The following is a 22,066-nucleotide window of genomic DNA, read 5'->3' on the forward strand; positions in this document are numbered from 1 at the left end:
TTCAGCCGCGCTGCTTGTGTTTCGCTTTCGATAAAGAACCAATAAGAAAACCTCATTGATATATTAGCCCATAGAACGCCGAAATTAAAAAAAAAGTGTCCAGTGAAAAATATAGATATGTTGTTTTTTTAGAATGATCGAACAGCGTTTGCGCAGAGCTCTCTCTTGAACATAGGAATACACATGCAATATATACGCATGTACATATACAGAGGCCGGGCTTGTGTGCGAGTGTGATTGATTCGAATCGTAATATCTGTGTTTTCAAAAACGCACTCTTTTTTGTTGCCTTTTTTTGGGTATTTCTTTTTTTTACCAGTGCCTGTGAACCGAAGTTCGCGACTTGAGAAATCTTCGGCCATTGTTGTGAAAGAGCGGTTGCCTGGGTTCTCCTTACCTGGCGTTATAATCTCGCCGCCCCTAAAAAAAAGCTACAACTGCCGTCGGATTTTGATTTTTATTTGATTTTGCCTTTGTTTGCGGTTAAAATATTTGCGGGCTTCATCAGCGGCGGCTTTCGGAATTGGATCCGAGATCGAATTGAGGATCGGAATCGGAATCAGTAAGTCGCGGCATCTAAGGAATGTGTTTCCCAGATACCATGATGGTATCACAGACGCCCTTTTTTTATATTGAAAATAAGAAAAAACTATAATCATGTATTTCTTAAAAATGTTTTTTTTTTTAAATGCACATTTTCTTTTTAAATATCTGACTGTTGTTAAATCAGTTTAATTCCTTACTTAAGAATTTAAAAAAATATTTTTGTGTTTTAAGCATTAGATACTTTAATCGAAGAAGGGAATATTTTAATCAATTAAGTGAAAACATATTACAAACATTCAATGAAAATGCAGCAAAAATATATATCATAATTTAAAACATATCAAATGATATCATCGGTGATCATTTATACAAAGTTTGCAAGGTCTGATATGGGTAAATAAAACACTTTAATGTACTACATAAATAAATTACATAAATATGCATGTTTAATAAGCTACTAATAAAAAAAAAATAAGTAGGTACATATATGAATTTAAAAGAAATTTTTATTTAGACAGTCAAAAACAGGCAACATGCAATACGGTAAACCAAATAGCCTTTGTACATCTAGATAGTATCTTTAAAAACTATACAAAATGTCAGAGCTCAGTGATAAATGAATCCTGTAAATGATCATAAAACCCACCTCATCTCTTTGTATTTGGTATCATATCAACACTATCGATCTTTAATTTTTAGGGCATTTGCTATTCCCACTTCCTCTGCCTTTTTCGCTTCACACTCAATTTCCTGTGTGATCTCAGCATGGCGACAAAAAAAAAAAAAATATATATATATATATATATATATATATATGACTCCCAAAAACGGTAAAAAAAAAAAACAAAAACCAACTAGTCATGTATGGTCACAAGCGACGAGATGGCAACAATGTCATGACAAATAAACCGAAATTAAATGATGTGCTCTGAAGTATTCTGTTTTTTTGGCCGGGACCAGTTGGCCCATCCGATCCGTCGACGGAACATAAAAACAGAGAAAACATCCCCAAAAAACGCTTGTGCAAAAGTTAAAAAAAAAAAAAAATGAAGATGAAGATAAAGATAAAAACTCTTTCCAAGCAGACATGTGTGTACTCGCTAATAACACAAACAGAAAACAAATGAACTAATAAATCGAACGACGTTGCCATAAAAATACATTTTCGGCCCACATGCGAATGCGCGAAGCCATAGAGATTCAAATGTGCCCCGAGATAGGAGCGAAACCATCGGAGTAACGTGGATCCGGCGAGGGCGGGGCCCCCAGGTTTTTAGATGGGGGGTTTCTCGGGGACCGGGGACCGGGGATCGGAGACTACGGGGATGTACGGGGATGTACGGGGAGCTACGGGGAACCCAACCCAACCGTAGCCAAGCGAGCAATTTGGAATCGTCGTTTTACGTGAAAAGTTTCATTTCATTCATAAAAAAACGCCATAAATGAAACAGAAACGAGCAAGAAAGACAATTTTGGGCAAACCGAAGCTTCTACACCCTTGCAGAGTGCCAAAAAAAATTAATTGCTCAGTAAAAAAATACAATTGAAAACTTAATTCGTATTATGCACACGATTTTTTTTTATTTTTAACCCCAAAACAAAAGTTTCATTTGGATTTTACAATATAAGTATTTTTATTATTTTTATAATATAATATATATATTATATATATTATTACTATTATATTATAATATTGAAACATTTTGTTAAAGACTAAATTTGTATAAACCCTACAAAGCCTACAAAAACAAAGTTAGGAATGTAAGCGTTTTTTCCTAATCCCACTGAGGTCATAATTAAAGATCAGTTTTATTTTAATTGAATAATTTCAATATTAGTTTGAATAGAAACAGACAGACAATATTATGATATAATATTGAAACATTGTTCTGGATGTTAGGACGTATTAATTATCAAATCTAAGTCTCAAGAAGTTTGTAATAAAAACCAAGATGGTTTAAATGTAAAAACATAATATCAAATCTGAGGCTGAAATGCCCTAAAAAGGTTAATTAGCCATTTAAGCCTTCAAAATATTATTAATAGATACTGAAAATAAACATAATCTGCCTTACAAATACTTCTTACTTCTTTCAGCCATATTCCCAAAAAAATCGTAGGTAATTGTTAAAGCGACGATACCGCTTTTAAAGGGTATCGAAAAATTGAAATTGTGAACCAGCTTCATGTGCGTCTGTCTGAGTTTCTCAATGAAACTACAACGCATGAATGGCAAAACATATGAATGGAGCTGCCCTGCTTCACTCCAATCCCCCATCCACATCCACATCCACATCACCATCCCGATCCCCGAAATCTACACAGCCAGCCAAGTTGGATCCATTTTGGTCTGGTCTGTGGCCTAGTCTGAATCCAATGTCTTGGATACTGGATACTAGAGTCTGGGATCCGATCTGGCCAACTGGTGGGCGTACAAATGGCTTCGCCTCTCGGCTGGAGGCCTCCACAAAGTGAAATCGGAAATTCGCCAGAGCCAGACCCTCTCGGTTTTTTTCTGTATTATTTTTTTGTTTCATTTTACAAATGTAGTCGTGGTCGCCAGGAAAGAGGAGGAGTACGTGTGTACCCGATCTTGATTCGGCCTTTCATTAGCATAAATATTCGTCAACGATGATCGATGGTCCGCTTGACCAAAAAACCAGAGGTGACAAATCTTCTCATAAATGTTGAAAAACGCCTAAAGATAGCGCCAATAAGCGAAATAATAAAACGCCAACGTTGGATTAAAACGTGCAAATGGGAAACACGGAGGAGGGATGTCGACTTTACCAACTGAAGGAAATGGATATTTAATTCAAGTGAAATTTCCGAAACGAACCCATTCATCCAAAATGGAGAAACAAATTCACATGAGATCATGCCGCGTTTGTAGGGTGACATTTATAAGAATTTTGATCACACCCCATGTGACTCTCAACGAACTCTGTCTTTAAATAAACCTACGCATTTTAATTTATTCAACTAAGTCAGTTGTCAATGGAAAATGGGGAAGTACCTTAATTCCTTTTCGAATTGGACGTTATATTTGTTGACATTTAGGAGGTTGAAGTCTGTTCCAGAAAACCTCATCAATACTATTTAAATATTGTCTTGAAAACAGTTTATTTTATTATCATTTCACAGATCCTAAAGATTTTAAAATTGAAATTTTAAATTTATATGATAATTTATATTTATCTTTTTAATCTTGAAAATTGCATTAAAAGATTTTATTTAACAAATTTCAATCTCAATTTTGGGACATTTTCTTGAAGTTTTAAAGGCGGTGAGCCTTCTGTAGAATATACATACATAATTGGCAAATTATGCAAAGTTCTCATTTTTTTTTAATGCTTTTTTTATACTGCAGGAATTTAGGCCCAAAAACTTTGAGTTTTCTGTGGCATTTGGGTACATTTTCATGAAGATTTAAAGGAGGTCAACCGGTTGTTAAATACAATAATTAGCAAAACATTTAAATTTATTTGTTGTTTGATGATTTTTTTTATACTGACTATGCTCAAGTTGAACCCACAAACTTAGAGCTTTCTATGGCATTGCTGATAATTTATGATTTCCTTATAATCTACAAATGTTTCGATGATTGATCGTATGCGCCAGGAGGAGTCTTCGTCCTGTTTCCTGTTTTTTTTATTCGCACCCAATCAAAATGCAGCCAGCGAAGCGCCAAAGAAGTTGAATACGACTAGGTGGGGATATATGTGTATATGTATGCTAAGATCGGGCGGGGCGGAAAGGGAAGCGAGGGGTGTGGCAGACAGTCTGCATTCAATTGGCTGACATTTAATGGAGGGAGCCGTCGGGCGGCAGTGATTGATTGATTGATAATTAAGAGTGGCGCCTACTGGCATCCACCATTCGATCATTTGATCATTCGATCATTCGGACATTCAGTCAGTCAACCAGTGAACCGGCGGACTGGGAGGCACTGCAGCATAATGGGACAAATGGACAAGTGGACACACGGATAGATGGATGGACAATGGCAACATTTTAATATACGATCATGTGGCGCTTGCTAATTTAACTGGGAAGTCTTTCAAGTTTCGCCGCGACTCGAATTCGATTCACAGAATAAATAACGAAACAGGAATGGGAGTGGGAATGGGAATTTCGGGTATTGGGTATTGGGTATTGGGTATCGGGTATATCCAATATTTAAGCGCATATTTTATTGCCATCATTATGGCCACGATGATGAGTTCGCATTGAATTTGGAATCAAGAACGGCACCTGCCCGAGGCGCCATCGCCAAGGTCATTGTCGTTAGACATATAATATGTGTATGTGTATGCTCTTTCTATAGCTGGTGGGGTAACTTCGAATCACAATCACTACAGAGATAGCGAAATATACTATACGGTCAATTGATGGGATTTCTGGAAATAATTTCGCAATTATGCAAGTAATACATATTACGTATATTATTATACAGTTGCGGAATTTTTGACATATTTCTGAAATTTCTATATATGTTTACAAATAGGTGAGGTCATTTTATTCTCTCTAATCGTTATCACCAGCATTTTTATAAAATCTATAAAATTATATAAGAAATATATTTTAAATGGCAATTCAATAATGTTTCTTTAAATCTTTAAACCATTTGTCATTTTAAGGTGGACCAAAATATTAACTGATAATAAATAGTTTGTTGCTTTTAGTAATAAATCTATTATTATTATTATGACTTATTGGAGTTATTTAGGAATAACACAAAAAACATCAGCATTTAACGATTCTTAGTTCTTTGTGTTTATAATTTAATACAAAAAAATATTAACATTCATATTGCCTAAAGTAGTCCGAAAATTATCATTAGAAAAAAAGCATATTTTGAGTAATTGTTTGTGAGTAATTGGTGATAATTTCGATTGACGCAGAAAAAATTTGCTAATCTGGATTGTGCGTTCATTGCCTGCAATGTGCGACCAATAGCGTCACATTTGTGAAGCTGGTCTTTCCCCAGTTTGCATCATTTCATGGGTGGCCAGTAAATTGAACTAAGAATTTGAGAGCCAGACTTGAAGAACTCTCAAAGCTACCCACTTTCAGGGTATATTATGCGACTTTCTTGAGTGGCAAGGAGTCCGATCTTTTGCTTTTCCTTCGACTGCAAATCGGCTTTGGAGCTAATGAGTTTTTGTTTAATTTTATTAATGGAATCGCCAACATTTATCATAAATTACAAATCGTGATCGTGATAAGAGCGCCGTTGACTGCGTCAATTTTTGAATAATTAAGTTGTCGTGTTGCTTTGATAATGACCAGACAGTGTTGTTGTTTCTTCTCAATGTTTTAGTTGTTGTTGTTGTTTTTGTTGTTGTTGTTGCTGTCTTTGAAGCGCCGCATTGAAAAAATTTGCTTAATTTTATGGCCCGTGTCTTATTTTTGGTTTTTTTGGCCCCGCACCATTGTGTCTCCGTTCCATCTGGAAAGTGTTTGCTAAAAAGGCAAAAAGCAAATCACCTCTTATTTATTATATCTGGGGAAGTGGTCTCTTTCTTTTTATGGCCTCCATATGCCATAATAATAATACGCATCCAGGGGCTAATCCCAGCCCAAATAGGCCGGTTCAGTTCGGATTGGATCGGTGCGGATCGAGGGTATGGATTGCCATAACAACAGCTTGTGGTTAATGGCGCCAGGTCCCCAGCGAAACCACAATGATCGGCGAAAACCACAACAATAGGCAGAGAGCACTTCAAGATTGATTGCCTCATTACTAACCAAAAAACTGAGGCACTTCAGGTATCATGAATAATAATAATCTTCAGTTTGCTACTGTCATAGGGATCACGATTTCATTGTGATAAATCAACATATTTTGTTTACCCAAATTAAGCGGAAATGATAATCCTTAGAAATAAGAAACGATAGAAAGCTTACATAAACAAAAAAAAATTTTAAAAAAATATTTTAAACTTTGTAGATATAAAATACAGCAGAAAAGATTTACAAGATAAAATATTTTAAATGAAAACTTTTCAGTTTAAGCCATGAATTCAATGCAAATCGTGCTTCTTTTTTTTTTGTAATTTAATATTGTTATTAATAAACGTAAACTTTTATTAGTATGTATGTAAAAGAGTTTTTTTTTTTAATATAAATAATCGAATAAGTATTAATCTTTCCTATTTTGTTATATACTTTTAACTAAACAGATGATTGTATGAAGGAATAACAACAAACTAAAATTCATTCTAAGAAGAGTTACTGCGATTGCTACTAGAATTTTTATCGTTATGGAACATGAACTATAAATATTATATATGTAATTTATAATTTCAAGAGCTCGAACAAAAATAATAAATTAAACCAAAATATTTAACCATTAAAAGAAGTACGAAATATATTTACAGATAAGAAAAATGGTTCAGGCTTTCTATATTTAAGATATTATACCGCCTTAAATTCTCAGAAAAACGACCCTTAGAAAATAAGCATATTTTCTGTAATTGTTTGTGAGAGTTAATATAAATCGTTTAATTTGTCTCCCTAATTTTTAGCCAGAGCTGATCTTGAGCAGGCCAAGATTCGTAGTATGCGATCGCTGCCATGCTGCTGAGACATCGCCTGGACAACGGCTAGGGCTGTGGACTAGGATTGGGATTGGGATCAGGATCAGGATCACGATCTGGATCAGGATTGGGTGATGGACGGCAGCAGGATGCGGATGAGGAGTCGCTGGTTGGGTCTGCTGCTCTGCTTTTGGCTGGTGGTGGAATCACCTGGGGGAGCAAGGGCGACGCTTCGTGGGCGACTCTACGGTCTCCACTCCGACGAACTGGTGGCTGGGGAGGGTCAGCTGGTGGTGCCGCGACGGGTCCATCCCGATGGTGGGTTCATGACCCACCGGCTGGACTACGCCCACGATCGGGATCATCGGCGGCATCGCCAGCGTCGCAGTCTGGACGGGGGGCAACTCGAATCGGAGCCGGCGGACTTGCACCTGCAGGTGCCGCTGGAAAACGAGACACTGCATCTGGAGCTGACGGCGCACAGCTACTTCCTGGCCCCCAATCTGGTGGTGGAGCGCCATCGGCGGGATCTGCGCACTCGGTCACCTTTGACCCCGCGCCACCTCAACTGCCACTTTCACGGTAAGGTGCGGGGTCAATCGGACACCAATGTGGCCATCTCCACCTGCTCCGGACTGGTGAGTCATTCAAATTGTTTATTAACTTGGTTGAACAAATTAGGACTTTATCTTAAAACATCTTTTTACGGCATTGAGAGCGCAAGTGTTTTTCGGAATACTTTGTATATTTAATAGTTATACTTTTTAAATAGCTTAACCATAAAAGTTAATTTAATTAATTGATTTTTAAAAGGTTTATAAGATTAGTTTGTCTTATTTAGTTAACCATTTGTAAAAGCATCACTCACAAAAATGATTTAAAATACAATTTGCTTTCCAAAAACTTTAGTTTTAAAAATAATATTTTATAAATAAATAAAAAAATAATTTTTGTGTTTAAATGTCTACCATTAACACTCACAAGATTTACAATTTATTTTGCTTCCCAAAAACTATTATAGTTTTCAAAATAATATTTTAGTAATATATTTTAACACTGAGTGAAAAATACATCTTTAAGTGTAGTTGTAAAATGTGTATTTTTTGTTGAGTACCTCCAATTAAATTTAATTACAAAGTTAATCTTAAAGAATTGATAATCTTTTACTGAAATTGAAAGAAAACAATTTCATACACATACAGTTTCTAAACCGATTCCTTTTTGGCAGGTGGGTCACATCCGGACGGCCAGCAATGAGTACTTCATTGAGCCCTCCAAGGAGCACGAGCCGCATCCGGCCAATGGCCATCCGCACGTGGTCTTCCAGCGCTCCTCCGTGAAACCCAAGGTGAGATGGGGGAAATTTACACCTTTAGATGCCCAGTTTTACAGCCATTCTTCCACTAGCATGCAGCGAGGAAGCGGAACAAGCGCAAACGGGGCGGTGGAGGAGGAGGAGGAGGAGGAGGAGGAGGAGGGGGAGGGGGAGGAGGATCGGGAGGATCCGGAGCGGAGGTCAGCAACTGCGGAACTCGGGAGCCTCGCCGGCGGATGGAAACCAGGCTGGAGTGGCAGTCCAGGGGCAAGGTGAAGATCCAGGGAGGTCGCCAAATAAGGCGCCACCACAGGCACCACAAGCACCATCATCATCAGCAGAAAACCCGTGTGCCGCACACCAAATTCAAGTACGAGACGCAGTTCCAGACGGATCAGGATCATCCGGAGATTCCGCGTAGGCGTCGGTCCATCAGCAGTCCCCGGCATGTGGAAACACTCATCGTGGCCGACGCCACCATGTCGGCATTCCACAAGGACCTCAATGGCTACCTGCTGACCATCATGAACATGGTATCCGCCCTGTACAAGGACCCCAGCATCGGCAACTCCATCGAGATCGTGGTGGTGCGCATCATCCAGCTGGACGAGGAGGAGTCCCAGCTCCAGCTGAATCTCACCCAGAATGCCCAGAAGAACTTGGATCGGTTCTGCAGGTGGGTCTGCAAAATATTAGCCTAGCCTCCATTAATTTTAGCCTTTGTTGGCCAAAAGTGGATTATCTGAAGGATTTGTTAAGTCATGTACATATAGACCAAAAAGAAAAAACTAAAACTATGTCTTGAAAATAAACTAAAGAAAGTATAAGTATTAATTCAATATAAAATAATGTAACCCCTACAATTTTCAGTTAAATTAAAAGAATTGTGTTTTTTTTTTCAAATCACGTAAAAACGTTGTATTTTATAAATACTTTTTAAAAATAATTTTTATAAACAAACGGAAATTTGAAAATAATATATGGAAATGGTTATATTGTTTTGTTTTAAATCTTAGTAATTTTTTTATTCAGAACATTATCAATCATTATTTTCAGTCCTGGTGAAAAGGATTAAGAAATCCCCTAAAATAAGTTGAAGAAAAATCGCATATAATTTATGAAGAAAAAGGACTAATCCTTGAAAATAACCTGTTTTTTTTTTGACATTTCAAAGCTGGCAGTACAAGTTGAACAAGGGCAGCGAAAAGGATCCGCACCACCATGACGTGGCCATCCTCATCACGCGGAAGAACATCTGCGCCAACAACTGCATGTAAGTCCTTGTGGAAGAGGTGGATGTGGGGGTCCCAAAGCTATAATCTCCCGATCGGATTCATCCGCAGGACACTCGGCCTGGCCAACGTGGGTGGCATGTGCAAGCCGAAGCAATCCTGCAGCGTCAACGAGGACAATGGCATCATGCTCTCCCACACGATCACCCACGAATTGGGTCACAAGTGAGTCCCTTACCGAAATATAATGTTACTGTGGTGTTTTTTCATATGATTAAATATGATTAGGAAAGCAATAGCTTTTTTGGAAATTCCAAAAATATATAATGGCTGTATTTTCATTGGTAATTGCGAATTCAATAATAGGACAATTGAGAGAAATGTATCTTTAAGAAGGTACAGTAAATACCTAAAACAAAAAAATTAGTTTCATAAAAAATAGGCTTAAATTCCTGTTTAAAAGATAAATTCTTTAATAAACTATAGCACATATTTTAAATTGGTCTTAATGTTTTAATAACCAAATGTAAAAAATCATTTCCAATAGTGACATTTTTAATCATATTTGATTAAGCAAATTCAGGTAGAATTGTTTTAAAGATAGGTTTATGCAATTGAATGAGGTTACTGTTTGTATAATTTAAATACATATATGTTTTGATGAAATTTAATATAGAGAATGATTTCCCTTTAAGCTGAACATGTGTGTTGCTCACTATTGATCTTTAAAAAAATAATAAAAAATAATAAAACAACGTTTTGAGCCAGGTGAGCAAGACAGGTAGCCGGCAGCGATTTGCATTGCCTCCTGCGGCGCCAGACGTTGGCCAACGCATGCCCCATGCCCAATCGATCCCCATCCCCAAGGCAAGATTTATGGCCAGCCCAATTTAATGAATGAATCGAGTGAAATACAACCAAGACCAAGACCACGACTACGACTACGACTACGACCACGATTTTCACGTTTCCACTGAGGCGGCTAAGTGGACGCGACGGACGCTTTGACACCTGCGTTTGCCTTTCTGTGACAATGATCGCCTGCGTTGCACGCCCACTTTCCATTGCAGTTCCACCTGCCAGTTGATGGTTTTACAGTCGATAGTTGCATACTGAGATCGAGATTGAGATTGAGATTGAGATTGAGATGGAGATGGAGATTGAGATTGAGATCACCTCTCGGTGCCCCGGCTTCCTGTTCGATTCAAACTCAATTAGTCGAGCGAGACACCAAAACGTCAGCGGAGATGATCGCCCAGTCACTGCGATCACGGCGACACTGTTTCAATTAAATCCAATACAATACAACTTGATCAAATTCCATTTGATTTTGTAATCTCTCAATTTACAAACTATGTTACGAAAAGACGAGCTGCTATTTGCAAAACATATTAATGATTTATTTCATCAGTTCATTAGGTTGTATGCCATATAAAATAAAGTCTATTTGTTGCTGTTAAAATTTATTTTCTATGTAATCGATTAGACTAGATCTTAGGTAGCAGTGCGCTAATTACCATTTATATTAAAAAAAAATATATATATATATATTTTTCAAAGATACAAACTTTTTATCAAAAATTATAACATACAACTGCGATTTTATGAAAACTCATACTTTTTCTGATCAGATTATATAGTCAATTCTTTTTTTTTTAAGAAGAATTACAAACTTTTTATTTTATTTACAAACAGAACAAGTTAAATATTTTTAGATAATTGCAGAAAGAGTGTGTTATGTATTTGCAACTCTGTGATACCAATATGTGTCTTAATATTTAAGTAAAATATTTACAAATTACACCAATGGCGAAATAGATTTTTCAACTAATCTATGAACTTTAAATAGTTAAATGATAGGGAAAAAAAAGTACCTCTCAACTTAAATTGTATAATTGCTCACAACCCATCTCCATTGACCCTTGCACAATATTTTAAAGGGAGAATGATCTATTACCGGCAATTACCCGAACCCGAGTGAGTCACAGTGATCACAGCATCGGCACACCCAGACACTCCGACTCATTCCAACTCAATCCAACTCACACCCATTCGATAGCCGGGTCCGGTTTTTGCTGGCTATCGGGGGAGCTGCGGATTTGGATCGGAATGGATCCGATCGTAATGGATCGGATCGAAATGGAATGGATCGGATCGGATCGTTCGATGTTCGCGCCAAGTTGCCAAGTTGCCAAGTTTTCAAGTTTCCAAGTGGCTGGCTGTGATCCGCCTTCTGTGCCGGTCCACACAGTGAGAAAATTAGGAAACAATTGAGAAATATTTCAGTTCTCATATATAGCACATATTTCTTCTAAAATCATCAATTCTTAAATAGTGATTTGCTTATTTTAATGTCTTAAATTCGTCCTTTTAATTTAATGCAAATTTAACAAATTCAAAATGAAAGCTTTTTTTATTTTACTCTTTTTTTTAATATCATAGAATTTTTTAAATCTTTTGTTCTGAGTCAATGTTGTAGTTTTTGAAGTCTTAGCCCAATATGTTTTTTTGGTTGATTGATAAACAATAAAATATATATATTTCCTGATTATTTCAATTAAATAAAACAATGCTTTATTTAACATATAGTTTTAGGTAACTTTGTTGTTTTTGAAATTTAATTTTGTGTATTTGATGTTGACGCCGGAAAAGATGTTTTTTTTTTCCTTTGCCCCACTTATACCACCCATTTTTTTCGAGTGCAGCCCAGTGGCCGTCAGTCAGTCTAGCGTGCTCGGTTCGCGATTGACTCAGCGCCCCCTCTTCAGCTGCGATCCCTCCGATCGGCCAAGATATAAAGATATAGCGGCGATGGGTTGTGTAAGTCGACCGGAATCGGAATCTCCCTGGGCGGCAACAACAGGTGGTTTGTTTTGGTTTTGGTTTTGGTTTTTGTTGCTGTTGCTGTTGCTGTGCCACAGGTACTTAGATATTCAAACACTCAGACACTCGGGTACTTGTTTATATGCTTTTAATCGGATGTATCTGCTTGTGTACAAGCGATTTGCTCCGAATTGGCTATTAGTTCTATTAAATTAATCAGGTTTTGAAGTGGCGAGTGGGTGGGGATTTCCTCAACGACAATTTGCAACATTGTTTTGTACTGTTATTTTGTTATTAAGTGCAATATTCAACCCACAGCTTCGGGATGTTCCACGACACTGCCAAGATTGGCTGCCATCCGCGGGTGGGTCCCATTGTCCACATCATGACGCCCACTTTTGGGGCGGACACCCTGCAGGTTTGCTGGTCGAACTGCAGCCGCAAGTACATCACGCACTTCCTGGAGTAAGTATACCATATAGATAATATAAACTGTATGTTTGCACATTTCTTTGCCATTCAAAAGCCACTGATGTTGCCAGGATACAACAACACCTATACTTATATACTATACTATACTATACTTTATATACAAAAAAAAAAATAAATTTATGTGAATTTATATTATAAAAACTAAAATTGCTTAAAATTGTTCAAAAATAAACAAAGCCCGTTTTGCTAAGAATCCCTTCTATATTTATTAATAAGTAATATAAATCATATAGAATAATATATTTAATATTTATCATATAACATAGCAAAATACTAAAATTTAGTCAGGCTTTAACATATTTATTTAAATCTCCCTTGTTTGAACCTCTCCTTCAAATTTAAAATAAAAGCAAAAAATAAATAAATCCTCTAATATTTAGTTATGGATTTTGCGAGTACTCGATCTTTGAATTTTTTTCGTTTGTCTAATATAGTCTAATGTTTTTTTTAAACAAATATAATAAAAATTAAAGTACGGGATGGCCGGGAAAAGGGAAAAAGGGAAACCAGAGGGAATTGATATTTATTTTATACCACATACATAGAATAATCGAATGTGCAAAATTTCAGCCAAGGATTGGGCGAGTGCCTGGACGATCCGCCGACGCCGCTGGACGAGTACAACTACACGGGCGAGCTGCCGGGGATGCGGTACAATGCGCGGGGCCAGTGCCGGCTGCAGTTCAACCTGACCACCGACAGCGAGGTGGGCGCCTGCTCCGCCCCCCACGAGTTCTGCTCGACGCTGTGGTGCAAGGTCAACGGGGAGTGCGTGACCCACATGCGGCCCACCGCCCCCGGCACAATGTGCGGCCGGAACAAGTGGTGCCAGAACGGCAAGTGCGTGCGCCGCGAGGAGCTGGCGGCGGTCAACGGCGGCTGGGGCGACTGGAGCGAGTGGAGCGAGTGCTCGCGCAGCTGCGGCGGCGGGGTGTCCACCCAGCAGCGCGAGTGCGACAGCCCGGTGCCCGCCAACGGCGGCGTCTTCTGCATCGGCGAGCGCAAGCGGTACAAGATCTGCCGCAAGCGGCCCTGTCCGGCAGAGGAGCCCAGCTTCCGGGCGCAGCAGTGCGCCCGCTTCGACAACGTCAGCTACCAGGGGGCCACCTACAAGTGGCTGCCCTTCTTCGACAAGAGTGAGTCATTTGCCTTTCGATTTATATCTCAAAGTTGTCTTGTAGAAGCCCTTAAATATATTAATATATTTTTTTGTTCTGCTAAAGATAAAAAAATGATTAAAACCACAAGAGTCAGTCATTGCGGTCTAGTAGATTCTGTTTAATTTCCAATTCTTCTCGCAATTTTCTTGGATCTATATAAAGAAAATAGTTTTCTAGGCTATGAATATAAAATCACATTATAATATATCCATTGCTATTAACCATTGATTTTAAAAGTAGTGGAAATCAAGTAAAATAGTTTTTTAACTAAGATGATCTAAACTTTAGAGGCTATAAACGGTGTTAAAAAAATCAAATTTATAAGAACACTGTATTTATAATTGCTTAATGGCCACACCACTAGCCTATAAAATATATATATATATATATTGCCCCAGATAATGAATTCTAGTTTATCATATCCTTTGATTTGCGTACCTAAACTACGTATAATATTAAAATTGAACTAAAAAAGATTTTTAGTTGACTTCAAAGTTATTCTAGACTATAAATATTAGGTATATACATTAGACAAATATAATATAACATTACATGATATATATAGAGATATAATATATGGGTACCTTGCTTTCCCTCAGACAATCCCTGCCGGCTGTTCTGCAGCGATGTGGACGACACGATAATCGCAAACTGGGGCTCCACGGTGCTGGACGGAACGCCGTGCACGCTGGGCACGAACAACATGTGCATCGACGGCATCTGCAAGGTAGGGTATCCCCACATACCATTCAATCGATAACTGAGCCCTGAGCCCGATCGCGTTTCGTTCAGAAAGTTGGTTGCGATTGGCTCGTCGACTCGGAGCTGCAGGACGATCGGTGCGGTGTCTGCGGCGGTGCTGGCGATCAGTGCCAGCCGGTGAGGGACACCTACGCGGACGCGTTTGCGGCCAAGGATGGCGCCTACGTGGAGATCGTCACCATTCCGGCCCGGGCCCGGCACATCCTCGTCCGGGAGCAGGCCAACTCGCCGCACTTCCTTGCCGTGGCCACGGCCCAGGGCGACCGCTTCTACCTGAACGGGGACAGCCTCATCTCGATGCCCGGCGAGTTCGAGATCGCCGGCGCCGAGAGCCTCTACGATCGCGTCGACGAGCAGGAGACCATCACAATACCTCAGCCCATCCAGCATCCCATATCGCTATATGTAAGTGGAACTTCTACCCAAACATATTGTATACTACTCGCTTTCGCATTACTCAAACACTACATCATCGATTGCAGACAATAAAAAAAAACTTAAATTTTAAAGACCTGCTAAGATTATTTTCTTTTTTTTTATTTGAAATAAAACATGCAAGTATATTTTTTGTAGAAAAATTAAAAGTCATCAACATAGTTTTAAGAGAACAAAAGAAATTGTTTTCCAAAATTGTGTTTTTTTATAATTTTGATAAAATCAATCTTTTTCGAAAACACAAAATTTGATGCTATTTGTTTGCTCACAATTTTTCCACATTTTAAAGCAGACATACTTTTTTTGTAATCATAAAATATGAGATATTTGAACAGAGGAACTATAGGTTTCTTAGTTTTTTTCAAAAATTCAAAAATATATATATTTTTATTTTCACTTACTTAATTATTTTATTGTGGTTTGTACCTTACTTACTTATATTTAAACAGAGAAACTTTGTTTCATCATAGCTTTACTGCTTAATATCAATAACAATCGAAATAAAGTTGTTATTGAGAATATTTAAATTTTGCAATAGCTGCAAGGGTATATAAACTTTGGCTTGTCGTAAATTGTTTCTTTTCATATTGGTTCATCTTATTTAAAAAATAAATAAATATTATTCAGTCTCTAAAATTTCCCCACTTGCTATAGGTTTTGAAAGCCTATACTTTATCATCCCTTTTTTTAAATAACAACATTATTTTGTCTGTAGGAGCTTGCAATAATATTCCTTTAATTTTCTTTGACGATAGTAAAATATTTGTGTCTATTTGAACAAAAAAACTATGTTTTTTTTTAATTATCTGCCTTTTTCAGTATGAAAAGTAAATGTTATTTAGTCCTGAGAATTTCCACTAATTTCCCTTTGCTTTTCCAGGCGATTGTGCGCGGCAATGAGAGCAACGCTGGCATTTTCTACGAGTTCACGCTGCCCGCGCTGAATGTGAGTGCCGGCAGGCAGTTCCTGTGGCGGCTGAGCAACTGGACCTCGTGCTCCGCCAGCTGTGGCGGCGGGGTCCAGCACCGGGAGCCCATATGCCAGGAGAACGGCAAGGGTGAGTGCCTAAGCTTCCTCCCAAAAAAAAAAAAAAAAAAAAAAAAAACTCAACTTAAATTGGGAGTTAAATTATATATATTAAAATATAATTAAACCTATTTCAGGACTGGCTGATACGCTGCCCTGCTGGACGCATGCCAAGAATAAGAGACCGCTGCGGCAGTCGCGCGGATGTGGCGAACAGCCGTGTCCTGCCCACTGGTGGCCAGGTCCCTGGCAGTTCTGTCCCCTCACCTGTCGTCCGGCGGGCTCCTCCTCAGCGGCGCCGCCACTCCGCCGGCGATCCGTGGTGTGCCTGGACCAGCACGACGTGGTCGTGGCCGATGCGGATTGCGACCTGCTGCCAAAGCCCCCGGAAACGGAGCCCTGCGGATCCTCGCTGCCCGACTGCAGGACCAAGTAGCAAGCAGATACAACCATACCCCTATTTATTGACAGTACCGGAACAGTACTTTGTAATTGGAACATACACATATTTATTCAGCGAGTAAGCGATCATCCCAGATGTACTTAACTAATCATACGCACAAACAAACAAACAAACAAAAAAAAGTGGAAATTACATAGGCTAAGGATATAATGATAGTGCTTAAGCAGCTAGCGATAAGGCATCTTATGTATTACGATCGCGGGCTTATCGATATATATATATAGTGTTTAAAAGTTTAGTGTTTAATATTTAGTATTTAGTATTTAGGTTACTCAATACAGATACAGATAGATGTATGCGGAACTGCCGGCTCTCTTTCGATCATATCACATGGGTGGGAGAATGGATGACTGGTGGTTAATGAGGATCAGGTTGACCAGGTGAACCAGGTGGAGTGCATCGAGCACTCCTAGAACCGAGTGTTGTCCGGCATCTTGCGGAAGTAGGCGATCTTGTCCTTGGGCACCCGGTAGCCGTGCATCCAGCGACTGCCCTTTCGCAGCGATCCATCGATGCCGTCCTTCCAAACGCCCTGCGGCAGATAAACTAAAAACAGAAGACGAAACAATGTTTAATACACAATTAACCAAGTCTAATAGTGTTTTATGGTCTGGCCTGTCCCATAAGCTAAATTTCAATGCAAATTGATAGAAAATTAACCACAATATTTTACAAATAAACCATTTTAAAATCGAATGTCTATAAGAAAAGTTATGGAATAAAAACTGCAGGTTTTTGGTCACTTTTCAGCAAAGCCATTTTTCGAAAATTTTGAAAGGGGTAACATCATTAATATGACAAAAAATCGACCTGAAATTACAAAACAACTTTTGAATGCAGATTTTTAGAGAATTAAAACACAATCTTTTAAAAATAAACCAATTTAAAATCGGATGTCTGTAAGAAAAGTTATGGAATTAAAACTGCAGGTTTTTGGTCACTTTTCAGCAAAGCCATTTTTCGAAAATTTTGAAAGGGGTAACATCATTAATATGACAAAAAATCGACCTGAAATTACAAAACAACTTTTGAATGCAGATTTTTAGAGAATTAAAACACAATCTTTTACAAATAAACCATTTCAAAATCGGATGTCTGTAAGAAAAGTTATGGAATTAAAACTGCAGGTTTTTGGTCATTTTTCAGCAAAGCCATTTTTCGAAAATTTTGAAAGGGGTAACATCAATAAAATGACAAAAAATCGACCTGAAATTACAAAACAACTTTTGAATGCAGATTTTTAGAGAATTAAAACACAATCTTTTACAAATAAACCATTTTAAAATCGGATGTCTGTAAGAAAAGTTATGGAATTAAAACTGTAGATTTTTGGTCGCTTTTCAGCAAAGCCATTTTTCGAAAATTTGTCATTAAAATGACAAAAAATCGACCTGAAATTACAAAACAACTTTTGAATGCAGATTTTTAGAGAATTAAACACAATCTTTTACAAATAAACCATTTTAAAATCGGATGTCTGTAAGAAAAGTTATGGAATTAAAACTGTAGATTTTTGGTCGCTTTTCAGCAAAGCCATTTTTCGAAAATTTTGAAAGGGGTAACATCATTAAAATGACAAAAATCGACATGAAATTACAAAACAACTTTTGAATGCAGATTTTTAGAGAATTAAAACACAATCTTTTACAAATAAACCATTTTAAAATCGGATGTCTGTAAGAAAAGTTATGGAATTAAAACTGCAGGTTTTTGGTCACTTTTCAGCAAAGCCATTTTTCGAAAATTTTGAAAGGGGTAACATCATTAAAATGACAAAAAATCGACCTGAAATTACAAAACAACTTTTGAATGCAGATTTTTAGAGAATTAAAACACAATCTTTTACAAATAAACCATTTTAAAATCGGATGTCTGTAAGAAAAGTTATGGAATTAAAACTGTAGATTTTTGGTCGCTTTTCAGCAAAGGCATTTTTCGAAAATTTGTCATTAAAATGACAAAAAATCGACCTGAAATTACAAAACAACTTTTGAATGCAGATTTTTAGAGAATTAAACACAATCTTTTACAAATAAACCATTTAAAATCGGATGTCTGTAAGAAAAGTTATGGAATTAAAACTGTAGATTTTTGGTCGCTTTTCAGCAAAGCCATTTTTCGAAAATTTTGAAAGGGGTAACATCATTAAAATGACAAAAAATCGACATGAAATTACAAAACAACTTTTGAATGCAGATTTTTAGAGAATTAAAACACAATCTTTTACAAATAAACCATTTCAAAATCGGATGTCTGTAAGAAAAGTTATGGAATTAAAACTGTAGATTTTTGGTCGCTTTTCAGCAAAGCCATTTTCGAAAATTTTGAAAGGGGTAACATCATTAAAATGACAAAAAATCGACCTGAAATTACAAAACAACTTTTGAATGCAGATTTTTAGAGAATTAAAACACAATCTTTTACAAATAAACCATTTCAAAATCGGTTGTCTGTAAGAAAAGTTATGAAATTAAAACTGCAGGTTTTTGGTCACTTTTCAGCAAAGCCATTTTTCGAAAATTTTGAAAGGTGAAATTCTGATGTGTTATTTTTCAATAAAATTATTAATTATTGCTTGAAAATAGTGACCCAGACTCACCCTCTCGCTCCTCGCGTCCGGCATGGAGGATGGGCGCCACGATGAGCTCCTCGCCGACGGAGAACTCGTCGCTGACGATGAGGCAGGCAGGGTCGTGGGGGTCCATCATCCAGAGCGGGCGGACCAGCGGCAGGCCCTCGTTCATGGAGGGACTGAGGTACTTCTTGAGCAGGGCGATCACCACCGTCTGGCGCACCTCCTTCAGCTCCTGGGCCACGCGGGTGACCAGGTCGCTGCGGTACTCGGACGGCAGGTGGCTGAACTGCATGGCCGGCATGAAGGTGGCCAGCTGGAGCCAGCGGATGAAGAGCTCCGGATCGGGCAGCGGTGGCTGGGCCATCGCATAGAAGGAGACCATTTTGGAGAGTGGCCGCTGCAGCAGATAGTCGCCGCCAATCACGCCGGGCAGCACAAAGGGATAGCCAATGACGCCGTAGTTGAGCACCGCTCCCAGCGTTTCGCGCAATCCCTCCCACGTGGCATTCGCCGGCGGAGTGCTGAGGAAAGTGGGCGGCTTGGGCACCACGCTGGCCGTGGACACGGCCATCAAGCCGGCACCCTCCAAGCTGGCCGTGAACAACCTGGCATAGGTATCCGGATTGTCTAAAGTCTCGCGGCACTGGTAGTAATGCGGTAGATTGTAGCCCGTGCCCAAGTCTAGATAGAAACTCTGCACCCCGTACTCCTCCTTGAGGCGCTGCAGCTTCTCCAGCAGCCAGGGCACCGAGGCATTGTTCGTGATGTCCAGGACACCCGCACTGGAGCTGCTCTTGTACCTGGTCAAGGCGGGAATGCTGCGCTCCGAGTGCCTTTCGTAGATCAAGAGCTTGCGCCGCACTGCATCCTTGAAATTGTCACTGTCCGTGCTGATGAAGGGCTGGATGGTGAGGACCACTTTGAAGCCCCGCCGGCGCAGCACATCGATGGTGTCCTTGAGGGTGGGAAACCGGGCCTTGTCCACCGTAAAGTCACCGATATTCTCCTGCCAGAACTCATTGATCAGTATGTGGCCCAGGCCCATGGCAATGGCGCTCTCCGAGTAGTCACAGATGGCCGTTTCGTTGAGCGATTCGGGTGTCTCGGCATGGGGTATCCGCCACACGGGCTCCTCCAGCAGCGAGTGCAGCACCTTGAACTCCTGCTCCTTGAGGCCATCCCACAGGCTCTGCTGGGTCATCAGCATGTGCAGGCTGCGCATGTCCTCGGTGGTGCAAATGCGGTAGTCCAACTGCGGCAGCGGTGTCAAATGGTTCACGAAGGTGAACTCATCGTTGGCCGCCCGCAGGCAGAAGCGATTCTCCGTCCGGTTGACACCCAGCTGCAGTGGCGTCCGCTCACTGATCTGCATGGCCACGCCAATCGAGTTGATGAAGTATCGCTTCACCCCGTTGCCAAACTGATGGATCTTGCTGTCGCCCGAGGCGTAGGGGGCAAAGTCGAAGTTCGCATAGCTGAGGGACCACTCCTGACCCTTGGTGACCCCGCCGCCGAACCACAGGCCATTGTCGCGCTTCAGTTCATAGCAATCGGTGGGCAGCAGGCCCGGCGTCAGGGCCTGCCACTGCAGCGTGTAGCACCTGAAGACGCCCTTGTCCTCGAAATTAAGATGCAGCCGGGCTATCCCGTTCCACTCGATGCACACGCTGCCATCACGGCGCCGATGGTCCTCCAGGCAGTGGAACGGTGCCGTGTCGAAGCCCAGCGTGGTGCCCAGCTGCCCCGAGATCACCTCCTTGTCCTCGTGGCTCAGGATGCGGAAGATGCGGTCGTGCGAGTTGAACTTGATCTTCTGGAAGTAGCTCTTCGTCAGCACCTGCTGGTGGTAGGCCACATAGGCGTAGCCAATCTGTAAGGGGGTTGGTTCTTTGTTAGACAGTTTTCCAGTCTATAGATACTGACACCTACTTACACCTGTAGTCGAATGCCCTATTTTTAAGCCGCATAGTTTTATTTTGATAAATTCGTTTCATTTTAAAGTCATTTTTTTGAGAAATTTGATATACCCAATATTTAAAAACTCATGGAATTCATAATACGTATGTAATGCAATTAACTAAAACCTTAACTATTTATATAGCTCATTAAAAAGCTGAGGTATTAAGGTACTAAAGTGGTTTCTTGGAGGTTCATATATTTGAGTGAAGATGCTTTATCACCCAAGATTTATTGGGAAGTATCTATATACTTACACCTACGTTATATTATATGATACTTTTTACCTTACCTAATTACAAAAAATTCTTTTACCCATTTCTTAATATTAATATACCTTATGAAAAAGCTGAGTGAGGTATTTAAGTACTGTAATATTATATTAAATTTATTTTCGTTTTAGAATTTGCTTAATACCACTAAAGAAAATATATGAAATAAAATAAGGCTTAAGTAGTAATTCTTTTGATCAATGAGAGTGGCTATTTAATCTTATGTCTTAGATATCTTAGATATTCTTCTCTTAATTTATAGAACTTTTAATTACAATAATATAACTAAGATAGATTTTTTGGTTACAAGTTTTAAACGATGACTTCTGATGTATAATAAGCTAATGTCTTAAAACAAAATTCATTTTAATTTATTTATTTCTTATAAGGATCACCGCACTAAAAATAAACTATGAATAAACTTTAAAGGAATTTCCTAATAGATAACTATATCTGAACATAAAAT

General features: G+C 39.1%; 2 protein-coding genes across 8 annotated transcripts in view; one reads left to right on the top strand and one right to left on the bottom strand.

Moving 5' to 3' along the window:
• Positions 1–17,100, top strand: LOC128260376 (A disintegrin and metalloproteinase with thrombospondin motifs 7). 2 transcript variants are annotated; one of them, XM_052993333.1, is made up of 12 exons: positions 1–562; positions 7,077–7,726; positions 8,317–8,436; positions 8,496–9,079; positions 9,578–9,676; positions 9,747–9,860; positions 12,777–12,923; positions 13,521–14,086; positions 14,710–14,837; positions 14,903–15,277; positions 16,188–16,365; positions 16,472–17,100. In XM_052993333.1, the coding sequence occupies exons 2-12, from the start codon at positions 7,223–7,225 to the stop codon at positions 16,768–16,770; spliced, it is 3,114 nt and encodes a 1,037-aa protein (XP_052849293.1). In that variant the 5' UTR covers positions 1–562; positions 7,077–7,222; the 3' UTR covers positions 16,771–17,100. The 2 variants fall into 2 exon arrangements, with proteins under 2 accessions (XP_052849293.1, XP_052849294.1); XM_052993334.1 differs by lacking the exons at positions 16,188–16,365; positions 16,472–17,100 and having other exon boundaries at positions 14,907–15,143.
• The window catches only part of LOC128260377 (myogenesis-regulating glycosidase), a 14,211-nt gene continuing 8,961 nt past the window's right edge, over positions 16,817–22,066 (bottom strand). For all 6 annotated transcript variants that reach the window (XM_052993335.1, XM_052993337.1, XM_052993336.1 and 3 more), the window contains 2 exons: positions 19,397–21,242; positions 16,817–17,343 (listed from right to left, as the gene is read on the bottom strand). In XM_052993335.1, coding sequence (XP_052849295.1) covers positions 17,207–17,343; positions 19,397–21,242 — 1,983 coding nt within the window. In that variant the 3' untranslated portion in view covers positions 16,817–17,206. The remainder of the gene's footprint in view (positions 17,344–19,396; positions 21,243–22,066) is intronic.

Source organism: Drosophila gunungcola (assembly GCF_025200985.1).
Source record: "Drosophila gunungcola strain Sukarami chromosome X unlocalized genomic scaffold, Dgunungcola_SK_2 000023F, whole genome shotgun sequence".
NCBI lineage: Eukaryota > Metazoa > Arthropoda > Insecta > Diptera > Drosophilidae > Drosophila > Drosophila gunungcola.